This window comes from Orycteropus afer, unplaced genomic scaffold (assembly GCF_000298275.1).
Source record: "Orycteropus afer afer isolate SDZICR_OR568_19922 unplaced genomic scaffold, OryAfe1.0 scaffold00320, whole genome shotgun sequence".
NCBI classification, from domain to species: Eukaryota; Metazoa; Chordata; class Mammalia; order Tubulidentata; family Orycteropodidae; genus Orycteropus; species Orycteropus afer.
The window spans coordinates 3,148,706-3,161,961 of NW_006921907.1; the positions used below are offsets into that span (position 1 = coordinate 3,148,706).

The 13,256-nt window shown below is 42.5% G+C and overlaps 1 protein-coding gene across 1 annotated transcript in view; it reads right to left on the minus strand.

The window, feature by feature from the left end:
* ZNF462 (zinc finger protein 462) overlaps nucleotides 1-894 on the minus strand; it is a 95,513-nt gene extending 94,619 nt beyond the window's left edge. Inside the window, exons 1-2 of the mRNA XM_042782441.1 lie at nucleotides 675-894; nucleotides 3-121 (exon numbers count right to left, since the gene is read on the minus strand). Coding sequence (XP_042638375.1) covers nucleotides 3-121; nucleotides 675-894 — 339 coding nt within the window. The remainder of the gene's footprint in view (nucleotides 1-2; nucleotides 122-674) is intronic.
* Between the last annotated feature and the right edge of the window lie 12,362 nt (nucleotides 895-13,256).

The following is a 13,256-nucleotide window of genomic DNA, read 5'->3' on the forward strand; positions in this document are numbered from 1 at the left end:
ACGCAGAACTTGCACTGAAAAAACTTGTTTGTTGGTTTGGGATTAGGGGCAATATGCTGACCGTAATATCCTGGACTGTGGCCATAGTAACTTCCGGTCCCCAATGCAGTTGCATTTTGACCTAAAGAAAATGCAAAAGGAAAGTGGGAAGAGATAAGTAAATAAGAATTAAGAAACCCTTATCATGCCAATCAGTTCCACTTCAATTTTTCTTCATTAATAAGCATCCCATTCAAAAGACCCAAAGGCTCAAGCTGAGGTCCCGAAGAGTAGTCACAAATCATTAATGAACATCCATGTACTGCACCTTCTCGTGGATAAAGACACATTGTATAGGCGTACAGCTTTAGGTACAGCACTCTTCTCATTGCCACAGATGTGCCATGCAGCTATAAAAATAAGCTTCATGAACTTCAGTATTCATTCTAGAACTTCTCAAGACACTAACTACTTTGTTCTCAAAACCAGAAGGAAACTCAGAGACATGAGGAAGCTAAGAAGCCAATAACATAAGGCACTCAAGAAGAGGAACATGATGCCCAAACCACAAAAGTGTCTCCCAAAGAACGAGAAACTCTACAGAAGCCGAGTATATCCAGAATCACGGTTAGAGGAGAAAAAGAAATTAGAACAAATAAAATGTATCAGATATGCTGAGTTTCATATGGATTTACCTGCTAAATCCTCTGCAATCGCAAACTCATCCTTTATAGAAGAAAACTCCACCTCTGTCTGATTACTGGCATTCATGGACCCGGATCGTGGTTCATTAGCATTGTCCTCGGCAACATCAGTTGGCTGTAGGAATGCCGTGTGGACATCCTGAATGTGCGCCTTGAGATCTTCATAAGATGGGGCTCGGAAGTCACAGCCGTCACACTGAAGCACCTCCATGATCTGGGTCTACCCTCTCACATTAGGAACCTGTGGCAGAAGTCGGAACAAACCATATTCATGAACATGGACCAATCGTATACCCCAGGCCAGCTGATGGGCCGCAAGTCCATTAAGTGTGTGTATGTGTGATGTCATTGACTTCGTAACTTCAAAGAAGTGGGGGATGGGGGGGTAAGCTTTTTCTTGTTTGATAATATCTTCAAATGTCATTTGTCAGGGAAATCCTTAATCTTTCCCAAAGTTTGAGTAATTTCTGAATTTCTCGACTGAATTCCAGTTTCTTGGTCTAAGGATACTGCCTTTGGTTCTACCATGGGCTCAGAAGTCAAGTGGATGTCAGTGCAGAAAGAAAGGCACTATTCAATCTTCATTAGCTGTTTCAATGGCATTACCTTGTTGTGTTATCACCAAAAACTGAAAGTGTTCAATCTCGGGAGAGAGACTTGTAGTTTTTATTATCTTAACATTGTAACTGATATTGAGGGACACTTCTTTCCTTCCTTCCCCAAACCATTCTAATCATTTTGTCTCATGAGCCAAATGGTTATTCATCCGTTACTACGTACCAATTATAACCTAACAGCTTCACCAATCTAGGTCATATGGTATTTCTCATGAGATACTCAATCAACTTTAAATGACCATCTAGTTTCTAGTTTTAAGTTGCACATCTATTTACATTAAGGCAACAGAAACTTGTTGTTTTGTTGAAGAGGGGGTTTCTAAGTCATGACTTCATCTTTTTCCTCTTCTCTCCTGTGCAAATGTCTAGTATATACTTGGACACAAAAAGTGGTGAACCTGGTGTGGAACAAAGCAAAACTTGTCCATCTATCTTCATTCTGCTTTTTACTGGGCGAATGAAATACACAGATAGCTGCCCAGTAACTCAGTGGGAAGTGCCCCCATTAAGAAGTGAAGAATGTTCTGGGAAGGTGTAGCTCCTCCTATCTTAATACATATCCCCAGTCGAGACACACAGATTCTAGCTTAATGAGTTACTTCATTAAGCTCACCACAAACTTACTCTCCTGAGTCATTGTAATCTAGAACCAGATGTCCAAGAACTAAATAGCTGTAGCCAATTCTCCTTTATGAGGCAACTCTCTATGCTGCTATTGTAATAAATTATTTCTGCAGGAGGAGCAAAGTTCAACCAGAATGTGTCAAGGCAGGGAAAGTGGCCCTTGCATGAGGATTTCCTATGGAAGAAGGCTCCTCCTGACAGCCTGCTCAAATAACGTCTGGCAAGTCCAGCTCTGGACACACTGAGCTTGCAGAGCGAGACACGGGTATTTACCTACTCTTCTTTCACGTAGCAATTTATCCTTTTTCAATAAACATTGAGCTGCGCACCAGTCTTTTCAGCTAACTAAGTCTTAATATTCCAGATCCACAAGCTTTTATGTCTAAGCACCAACCCAAATTGTGTGGAAGAGGTTGCTATCAGCTCTGGATCAAATTACAGCAGTCACCGAGGCCCCACCCCACTTCTCCTTTCGCACAGTCCATTAGACCTGAAAACAAATTTTTCCATGGTGCAGACGACTCCTGCATTTAGAACACTTTAGAGAGAAAAGGAGAGCATCCAGTGTGCACGCCCCATCCCCCTAGCTTAGTCCTTTCATCTCAGCCAAACAAGCCACAGCTCTGCTGAATGTGTTTATCACACTTTCAAGAGATAGGAGCTCCTGCGTCACTGAAGCTCTAAGACTCACTAAGCTGCCCTAGTCCTCAGAGCTTCAGGAGCGGCCATTTTAGCTCTGAGCTTCTCCTCCGTGCACAACATGGCCTCTCTTGGACTCTGCTAGGCTGACAATCAGAACTGAACGTGAGAAGAGCAGGCTTGGCTCCTCCTATGCTCTTCTCTTCCCAACAAAGAATGAACTGCTTTCATTGCTTTTCGAAAAGCAGCACCTTTCTCCTCCTCAAATGTCATTCACCAAGATCTCCGAAGGTTCTTTTATTCCATGATTGATATGCTTGTTCGTTAGTCCCAGCAAAGCACTGGTTAGGATCAGATCCTGTTCTACAGCAGGATTTGGGGTGGGGTGGGGGGACCTCCAGAATGCCTTGGCTTCTTGGGAGTCGTCCTTCCACACAGAAGACATACCATCCGACTCTGCTTGCCAGATTCCAAAGTCTAATGACCTTTGTTAATCACCAGCCAGTCTGTCTGCATCAGCAGACCTTGCCAACAGACACACCCTTCAACACAAAGGCAGTAGCTATTCCTTTTAAAAGAGGTTCTCTGAAAGCTCCATTGTGTAGCCCAGAGGAAAACAAAATCTCTTCCCTTCAAAACTTCAAGCCTTTAGAAATAATGCAACAAAAGGCTTTCTGCTGTGTGTCTTTTGGAAAGTTTGAGTCTGGTTTGCACAACACCGACAAAACTGACAGTTCTGCACAAGAAAAACAGGGCACCTCCAGCATTCAATCAGACATCCAAAGATGAACTCAGCTCTGTGCAGTTCTCTAGTATCTTCCAAAGCCACTACTGAGGATGCTAACTCGCTGGATGTAAACAAACCAAGTCTCCTTATTCTGCTAGAGAGCTGATTAAAGGGTTATGAGAACGGAAAAAAAAAAAAGCCACTGAATTGGAAAACGAAGAGATGATGAAAGCGATGTCCTAATGGGTTCTAGCTTTAATGCATTTACAGTCTCTACCTCAAAAATAGCTCAGAGCCTTAGAAGAGGTTCATCTCAAGGCTGTTGCTAGAACCAGCGTCAGGGACAGCAGGACAGCCTTTCGATCTGATGTTGTCACCAAGCACTGAAATGAGGATGTAGCCTACTCGGACAGCCATGTTGCCTTTGTGTACACGATTTTCCTGAAGATGCTTACAGGAGGAGATAAAAATCGCCAGCATGGCCTAAACACTCAGAGAAACGAAACCTTAATATATTTATGAGACGGTAGATGTGCACACGTATGAAAGCTGAATGCAAGGGGAAGGAAGAAGGGAGCACGGAAGGGCAGAGCCGAGGAGAGCCAGACCTGAGGATGACCCATCCATCAACAAAGAGTCTGTTTGCGCGACAGATGGCAACTGTCTGAGAAACCAGCAATGAGGAAAAGCATGAGAAGTGAGCTCTGCATACTTGACTCCTTCCTCGACAGGGAAGCACCACAATCCTAAAGAAGCCACAACACACCTGCTACAAAAGGACAGTTCAAAGTTCAAAGCCTTGACCTCATGTCTACTTACTTCATTTAAAGATAATGCGACATATAATGAGATTACCAGTACTTTTTCTTCTTACCAAATCAGCAAAATCAGAAACAGAAGAGGAAGCCTCTCAACTAGCTAAAAAGAAATGCTATCTCAAAAGGCCAGGCGATGGAATCTACCAATCAAACAAGCTCATCTCCTTGCCCCCTGGAGGTCAAACAGCCTTCGGATGACAAGACTCTTACCATCACCGTTGATGATGCCCTAGCTAGGTGGAATCAGATTAGTCCTGAAATGAAGAATCTACCACCTAATGTGATGGGTCCTCCGAACATGAAAACCCTAGATCACTCTAACTACTCTTCAGTACTGAACTGTCAGTTCTTGATTTGTTCAGTTTATAATTATAGTTTGGAGATTTCACAATGAGGGGTTTTGGTGGGAAACCCAAAATCCAACTGTCAGCATTTGACAAATTCTTGAGGACACAGATATCCAAAGATCTTGGTGAAGATTTGGAATATGCACCTGGGAATGGGGAAAAGCAAAGTGTAGACACAGTCTGCTCTTTTTCCACCCTAAGACCACCACCTGTCTACACACTCTCTCTGCTCAGAATTCCAGTATCCTCTATGCCTCAGTTTCCCTCCTACCACGGTGAAAAGACACAAACCACAGCTTCACTGGTGGCCTTCCAACTCACTGCTCAGATGTAACCGTAGAGAAGAGGTGTCCCTGATGTTTCACAGCATTCTCAAAGCTCTGCCACCATCAACCTTGCCCAGGTCAGCTTGGCGAACACTACTCATCAAGCTTGCATGGCCCAGGAGTGTAAGTGTGGTCCTCAAGTCAAAATCCCAAGTGTACGAGAAGTGTCCAAATTAAAACATACAGGCCTTGCCTGGATCTAACCTCTTCTCCGACTGAACGACTGCCGACCAGAAATAAAGCTGTTGAAGCACCACAGCCATGTGATTCAGTAGCAACTAATTATAACCTTCAAAGCCTTGGAGAAATAGAACCAGAAACACCATAAGGTGCTTTTCCTCTGTCCACTCCAGAAACCTAGTTTCATTTATAAGACACTGAATTCCACAGTTCTCCTGAATCATAATTCTAATAAAAGACTTTAGTTAGCACCTGTTGTTTGTGCATTTCTTACTTTCATTTCTTATGAATGAAAAACCCAGTGATTCAAGGACAGGTAATGGAACACATAAACGGAATATTTCAGCTAGCAGAACAGAATCCAAAATCTAAAGACTATGCTATAAAACTTTTCATATGATGAGATAATAGAGTGGTGGGATATGTTGGGAGGTTAGTATTTCTGAGAAAGCCCCAGGACTATGGTGTAGGAAGATGGATACATGAGCATTTTTATTCTGAAAAACCAAACAAAATCACTAACTAAGTCACTTGTGAATGTTGGGCTGCTACACTTAGCAACAAGGAATGCGCCATGTCACTACTAATCATTTCCTCTTATCATAGCCAACATGGAAGATCTAATAATATAAAAATCATTTAAAGCATCTTTCCAGTTAGTACGGAATTGAGACTGAGGCAAACTTTCCCTTCAGGAACAGTAATTGTGAAATCAAACCTACCAATGCAAATACAGTGTGCCCAATCAAAAAAAGAGAAGTAATTTTCTTGATTTAATTCAGAGTCAGATATAGGTACAGGCATTCTAACTTTAACAAGGACTCTGCTAAGGCAGGATCAGTTGCTTTCTAAGTAAAAACAAGTGATGTATGCGCTAGCCCCATGTTACTGTTCCTTAAAAAATAAACCAGCAGCCTAAACCAACAAAGAACCTCCATTGATCCCCCAGCATTTGCTCTTACTATAGATCTTTGCTCACCATGTGGTGTCTTCAAATGTCCTATCAAATGTTTATACTGTTTGCTACATGATCTAAACAGTTCTGTGTACTCTCGGCAATTCACCACACTAATGAAAGGTTTAACATATCAGGGAGGATAAATAATTAAGGAATTCAGAAGGGAGACACAGCTGTTCTTCAAAACCAAATTTTCAGAAGAGAAAGGATTAATTTGCAATCACATATGTAGCCCCCAATATGAGACCAAATTTAAATAGTAGCAGAGAAATACCGTGAGACCTTGAGTCCTGCCAAGGCGTGTGGCCTCTGTTATATGTGGTCGGCCTGGTCCATCTGTGGGGCCTTGTACATAAGCAGAATGCATGAAACAGACAATCTGCGGATTAATAACCCAGTCACCTCCTGGGTAAGGATCCCAGTCTTTATGTTATCTCTTATTTTTGGTTCGTTCTCCTGTATAAAGTTTTTAGGTATCACAGGGCATGGTGGAGTAGTATTCCACCACGGATACCTTTAGGACCATCATTAAAAGGAGCTGAGCAACCAGGGATGTAATCCAAGTGACCAAAAAAAAAAATGTCAAGTATGTAAATAAGAAGAAATTCTGGCTGAGTGACCTGTTATGAGGGCAGGTAGTGAGTGTCTAACACAAAAAGAGATAGTACATACCTTCTGGAGAATTCATGCATTCCTGTGCAATGATATAAAGCTAATTGAGGCCAACAGGCCAACAGACAGCCTGCCAGCTCTCCTGTCTTTAGAAAAGGAAGCTTGTGATTTGAACAACGAGATAAAATAGGAGAGAAAGGACAAGAAAAGAAAGGGAGGAAACAGAGTGGTATCTCGGTAGCTTTAGACTCATTGTCTTTAAAGGGGGAATCTGCAGTTCATTAGATAATTCTAATTTTGTGAAGGGTCCTGACAGTATTCTCCTTGAGACGTGGCTCAGAAACAAAACAAAACGAAAGGAAGATTCCTCCCCACACTAAAATTCTCCAAACATAGCCATGTCAAATGAGATCCCCGCTCATCACATTCTTGTAAGTGATGGAAAACCACTTTTGGCATCAAGTGAATAAATTAGGAGAGAAAAGTATAGAAGAATTGTCTGAAATGCCATGGGTTCATCAGGAAGTTCCTTGGAAACTTTGAAGCCAGCCTTGCCCAAGCATTAGAACAAGAGATAACTGACGTCTCTCCTCTGGAGCCAAGCCTCACCCAACGGCAGAGACAGAAAATCACAATATTCCTTTAAAGGCTCTTCAGAATTCTGGCTGGGTTTCTATAGACACTTTTTACACTACAAGAACTCTCATTATAAAAAATCTTTAAAATTTAAGGGAAGTTGCAGATATGCTGCTGGGTCTCCACTGCAGAACTGATTAGGATGTGCAGTGAGCAGAAGCTTCAGTGGAAGTCATCGTGCACATCATAAAAGACCAAAATGTGTACTGAGTACCTTCCCTGTGGGTTTCTCAGCCTGACTTCAGGCCTTGGACATGGCTTCACGGCCATAATTGTTCTTGGCATATAAGACCCAGCCAACCACATAAAGTCTAAATTCTACAGTTTCAGTGAATGAAGACAGAAGCTGTTTTAACAACCATCTTGCTCTCAACTACCATTCAAATGGGGGGGTGGGAATAATGTACAGTTTTCAACTTGTGTTACATTAACTAGTAAAAGGAAGTTTTGAAGTTTCATCCCAAGAACTTTTTTCATTTGGGAAGAAGCCCATAAACCCAACCGAATCACTGTGGAGCTTGTTCACTAGTTTGTGCTCACGGTTTTCCCAGAAAATTCAGACAAGTCACTTCCTTTAGATGACAACTGTCGTGAGTCTGCCTGTATCAGTGGCACCCCAGGCCCTGGTGCAAGCAATGCACTTCCAATCTTTCATCTGAGGAAGGCTGGCAGCTGAGTCTGTCTGTCCGTCTGTCTCTCCAAAACATGGCTCCTGACCTAATTACTCATGAGGATGGAAGCTCTCATCAAACTGCTTTCTGAAAAGGCAAGCAATGGCTAGGTCTCTGTGTATGATGACCATTTAAAAGTCCTCTGACCCGGGGAGATGGTGGTGTTTCCCTCCTCTTGGCTCCCACCTGTGGCAGAAGCTGTTAGGAGACTGTTCCTTCTCCTCATTAAATGGACTCACTGCCCATTAGGATCCATTTGTTCTTCCATAACCCCTCCTTCAACAAATTAATAGAGCCTTACGGTAGGAAAAACATACCACAAGTTTATGTATGGGACTGGCAGATGCTCAAGTATTAGGTAATGTTTTAAAATGGCAGTTAAGGAATTTATTTTCTCTTACAATCCCCAATCCATTGTCAGCAAATAAGTTTATTCCCAAAATATCACTGTACCCTAAGAATTTCTAAGCAGAAAGCTTAGATATTTCCCTGTCAACACAACAGCAGAATTTATCACCATGTGATAAGACTGGAGTGCTTGGGTGCTTGGCGAAGGCCTACATTCCCAAAACCTTAATGATAAATCCCACTTTTGCCCAACAAACTTAGATGTTTCAGCTTATTTACTATTGAGTGGTTTCAAAAAATGACAAGGAATGAGCAAAGCTATCTAGCAAATTCAAGAATTTGCTCCCAGCTCACTAAAACCGAAAAGTGGCAGCCAGTTATGATGGCACCGCTTGTCACCTTCACCATCGGCCAAGTCTGAGGCCCTCACTCTGATCATTTTGCCAAATGAAGAGATTAACTCATTTTTGTACAGAGGATCTGTTCTGTAAGATTTCCTTCTCATATTTTGAAAGACTTTTTCTCCCCAATTTAATTCATTCCCTTACTTTTTACTATTCAAGTCATCCACATAACTGTCAATCTTCACGTGGCTGACTCTTCATCATTCAACTCATGGCTCCGAAGTTCTATTCTTCAAGAGCCTTTCCAGGCAACTCCCTGGAGTAACTGAAAAGGTACAAAATCCACTATCTGTAGATTCACTTTCAAAGAACTTCTTAGGCATGCAAGCAATGAATTCGTACTTTAGAAGCACACTTGGAAGACTAGAAGTTGCTGACAAAGATCCACGCCGAAGAACAAGCCACCCCCTAACACAGCAATAAATGTTCCACTACTGTGAAGTCAAACCCCCTACCCAAAGGGTCCCTGAGTGGTGCAAACGGTTGATGTGATCCCCTGCTACCTGAAAGGCTTGAGTCCACTCAGAGGCACTTCAAAACTAACACCTGGATATCTACTTCCCAAAGAATCAGCCACTGACAACTCCATGGGATACAGTCCTAGTGTGTGGGTGAGAGCACCACGAATCCAAGTGGACTCAATAGTCGCGGTTCAGAGACCCTGAATTTGGACTTCCAGTCTCCAGAACTGTGAAAGAGTAAGTTTCTGTTTTTTAAGCCACCCACCTTGTGATATTTGGTTATGGCAGCCACAGGAGACTAAGACACCACCTGTATTTACAAACGCTTCAAGGGGTCCTGACTGGGGAGTCTCTGGACTAGAAGTCCTGTAAGTTCTCTCCCAGCTTGGAGGGTTTATGAGTCTGTGGTTCTCAGTGGTCTTAATACCTCTACTGTCATATAGTATCACAAGGTTTTAGTTTTATTTTCCTGATTGGGTATTTCACCAGAGAAGCTTTCAAGAAAATCCAAGCTTAAGGCATGTGGCAGCTGGCCCATCTTTCTTTAGGGACATGACCCTTGGACTGTTGATGATTCTATGGGCTTTGTGGATACGGGGTCAACAGCACTCAAAACGGTCAAGCTCTACAGTTAGTACGTGGCCTTTGTCTAAAATTTCTGTGAAAAACATGATGCGTATTTTCTCCTCTGCAATATGTGAGATAATATTCTCTCAAAGTGATGAGGCCCTCAACCCACAGCCATCGAGTTAATTCCAACTCACAGCAACCCCCCCATAGGGTTCCCAAAGTTGTAAATCTTTACAGAAGCAGACTGCCCCATCTTTCTCCTGCAGAGCGGCTGGTGGGTTCAAACCACCAACCTTTTGGTTAGCGGCCAAATGCCTTAACCACAGTACCTCCAGATCTCCCTGATGAGACCCCAGGCTACTCAAAATCACTCTTCAGAGGACAAGAACTGTGTTTCTTTTCTGATCTTCTATCCCCACAACCTAGCCCAGGTCTTGTCTGAATGAGTTTCATGGAATGAAGGAGTGTGCATACTTTCCTAGAGAATATCGAACAATGTACCTGCCAAAACTAAATGTTTAGGAACTAAAGCAATTCTAAAGAGTTTCCATTATTGGGGAGGGCGGGGGAGTTAGCTCTATGTACCATCCTTCCCACCTTAATCCGTCAACCAATGAAGACTGACTGACTGACCACTACTGGAGACTTCAAGTCCCCACTTGATCTTGATATTTGTGTAAATAGTACAAAAAAAAAATCTTTTTTTCTTAGCATCTATGGGGGAGGTAGCTCTGGATGAATCATTCCACCCAGGTACACCTAACTCCTTATCAACTATCTCCTTAGCCAACATTTTGTATTTACTACAATAGTAAAACACCTACTATCTGACCATTCTGCACATTAACGATGTACGTCTGGCAGTAACGAATGCCAAGGTATGAGGTGAGAGTAACACTGGCAGTGATGGTTAAGGTTATGTGTCAACATGGCTGGGCCACAACTCTCAGTGGTTTGGTGGTTATGTAATGATGTGGTCACCCTCCACTTTGTGACTTGATGTGGTCGTCCTCTGTATTTCCTTAGTGCCAATTTTCACTAACAACTGGTGTCTGGAATCTAACTATCTCGGTAAGTGAGGAGTGGGTGTATTTGTAACACTTCTAAGTTACCCTGCACTAAATAACCTGTGGAGTCATCACCTATGACTACACCTGAGACCACCTGGCTGCCTTCCGTTCTCAAAACTTGGTTATCCTTGTTCACAAAGCACCACAGAAAGCCTGAGAAACAATTCTCCTGTATTGTGCAAGAGTAGAAACATGTTCAGTGAAGGGGAGTTTAAGGGAACTAGGTAGGAACAGAGGTTTTCTCTTTAGCCCCTTGAAAATTATTGAAGCAATAAACTACCTGTGTCTTCTTAAAGCAAAAAGAAGTTATCTACTCCAAAAGTTAATTATATAGGCACATAAAATGTCCACTAGAGAGGAGATCTTATAGATCATGAAGTCCAACTTGGCCCACTATCTTCATTTTTCACATAGTGAAACTGAGGCCTCAAGAAAAGTAACCTGCCCAAGGCTTCTGGAACTCTCTGAAGCCAGGAGGGAAAAATATCTTTTAGATTCCAAAATTTAAGAAATGACCTCCACTGTAAATACACTCTATAAATGTCACTCTGTTCATCGACAACTATTCACACTTCAGGTCAGTACATCACATATTCTCAGCAAGGCTTTTTCTTCACTGGAAAAGCAGATTCTACACTAGCGCCCCTATTGTCTCTTCTGTCTTTAATTCACACTGGGTCACACTCGGGAGAGTCACTGAAAAGGTACAAAATCCACTGTCTGCAGTTTTACTGCGCAAAGAACTTCTTAGGCATGCAAGCAGTGTGTTCCTACTTTGGAAACACACTTGGAAGACTGAAGTTGCTGACAAAGGTATACACAGAAGAACAAGAGCTGTAACACTGAATTATCTTTCTTCAGAATCCAACCTCATGGAATCAGAACAAGGTTTTACACTAGCTTTATGCCTGCCAAATATACCCCACGAGAAACATCCTCGTGTTTCTTATGGAAAATGTGTGCTGCCAACAAAGTCACTGAAGAGTCTCGTTGAATGAGCCTTAGGGGTATCTGGAAATATCAGGGTCAGTTCATTTAAAGCTAAAAAAGAGAAGTGCACTCAGTCCCACAAAAGCCTGGCAAGGAAGCCAGTGTCCTTGTGGCACATCTAGTGAGCAGCTCGGACCAACAGTTCCAGAATACTGTTGATACTGGATTTCACTTCAAATTATATACTGTCTTCTGAAACAAGCTGCAACTTGGAATAGTTTTCCACATTGGCTAATATGTTAATTTATTTTTACTCCTTTTGGATACTTGTTGCCTATATTAAAAGTGCAATATATCAGGAAAAGCTCTGGTGGCATAGTGGATAAGGCACTTGACTGCTAACTGGAAGGTCAGTGCTTCAAACCCACCAGCTGCTCCGTGGAAGGAAGACAGGGCTGTCTACTTCCAGAAAGATTTATAGCCTTGGAAACCCACTGGGGGTCGCTATGAGTTGGAAACGACTTGATGGCAATGAGTTTTTTTTTTTTTTTTTAATGTATGTAACAGAAAGGCCAGGAATCATTTTTAACTATGTAAACATTCTCCATAAGCACCTCCTACAAAAAGGTCTCTGTAGGTGGGGTCACGTCATTCTGACAAGGATGGCTTATGAAATCAAGAAGATGCTGAGTTTTCCATGTTTGTTCATATTCTTCTTTCTCACAGAACACTCTTACCTACATTTTGAACGCCAAGTAGTTCCCATTAAGATAATGGTTGTCTAAGTGTGATCTCTGGACCAGCAACAGTAAGCACCTGGGAACTTGTTAGAAATGCAAGTTCTCAGTTCCAGCCCAGACCTCATGACTCAGAGGCGCTGCTGGTGAGGCCCGAGAGCTCTGCGTTAACAAGCCCTCCAGGTGATCCTGAGCTCTGCTCAAGTTTCCAATTCTCCTTCCTGTACTCCTTCTTGCTGTATGACACAGTCCCTGAGACATCCGCTACAACAGGGAAGAGCTCCCTCCCTTCTCCACTACACTGGAAACCCTTGTTGAGTGAACGAATACAATAATCGCCATGCAGTCTTTAAATAGTCTATCTAAGAAGACTCATGTTTGCTGTATTTAAAAATTACTGGGCAAATAAGAAGTTGCAGGACCCAGCATCAGAAGCCAGCGAGAGCACACTCATAAACAACAGTCATTGCTCTGGAAAGAGTGAATACTACGGCCAGTGCCATGCTGATAATGATACTCATCTCCTGCAAAACATTCAAGACAGTTCGTGGCACAATGTCCTTGATATTTCATCGTGTCCTGGGACACGGCAGGCAATCCACAAAGCAAAGGAAGAGCATTTTGTCCAGAAAGTACTAACAGTTGATAAGTTTTAGAACCCTAGGCTTTCACATGACAGGAGGTTTCCATAATGAACAAAACCTTACTAGAAAACACTTCCAGACTTAGACCGGTCATTTGATTGTTGCACTACGGCTACAGTGCAGAGCTAAGCCCTCAGGAGCAATCAAGCTCTGACAACACAGATGTGCTTGGAACTCCCTCTGAAGGATTTATGCTTGAAGCTAACCAAGGGGCTTCCAGAAAAGATGGCAGGTAACTGTTCAGATTGCAAACA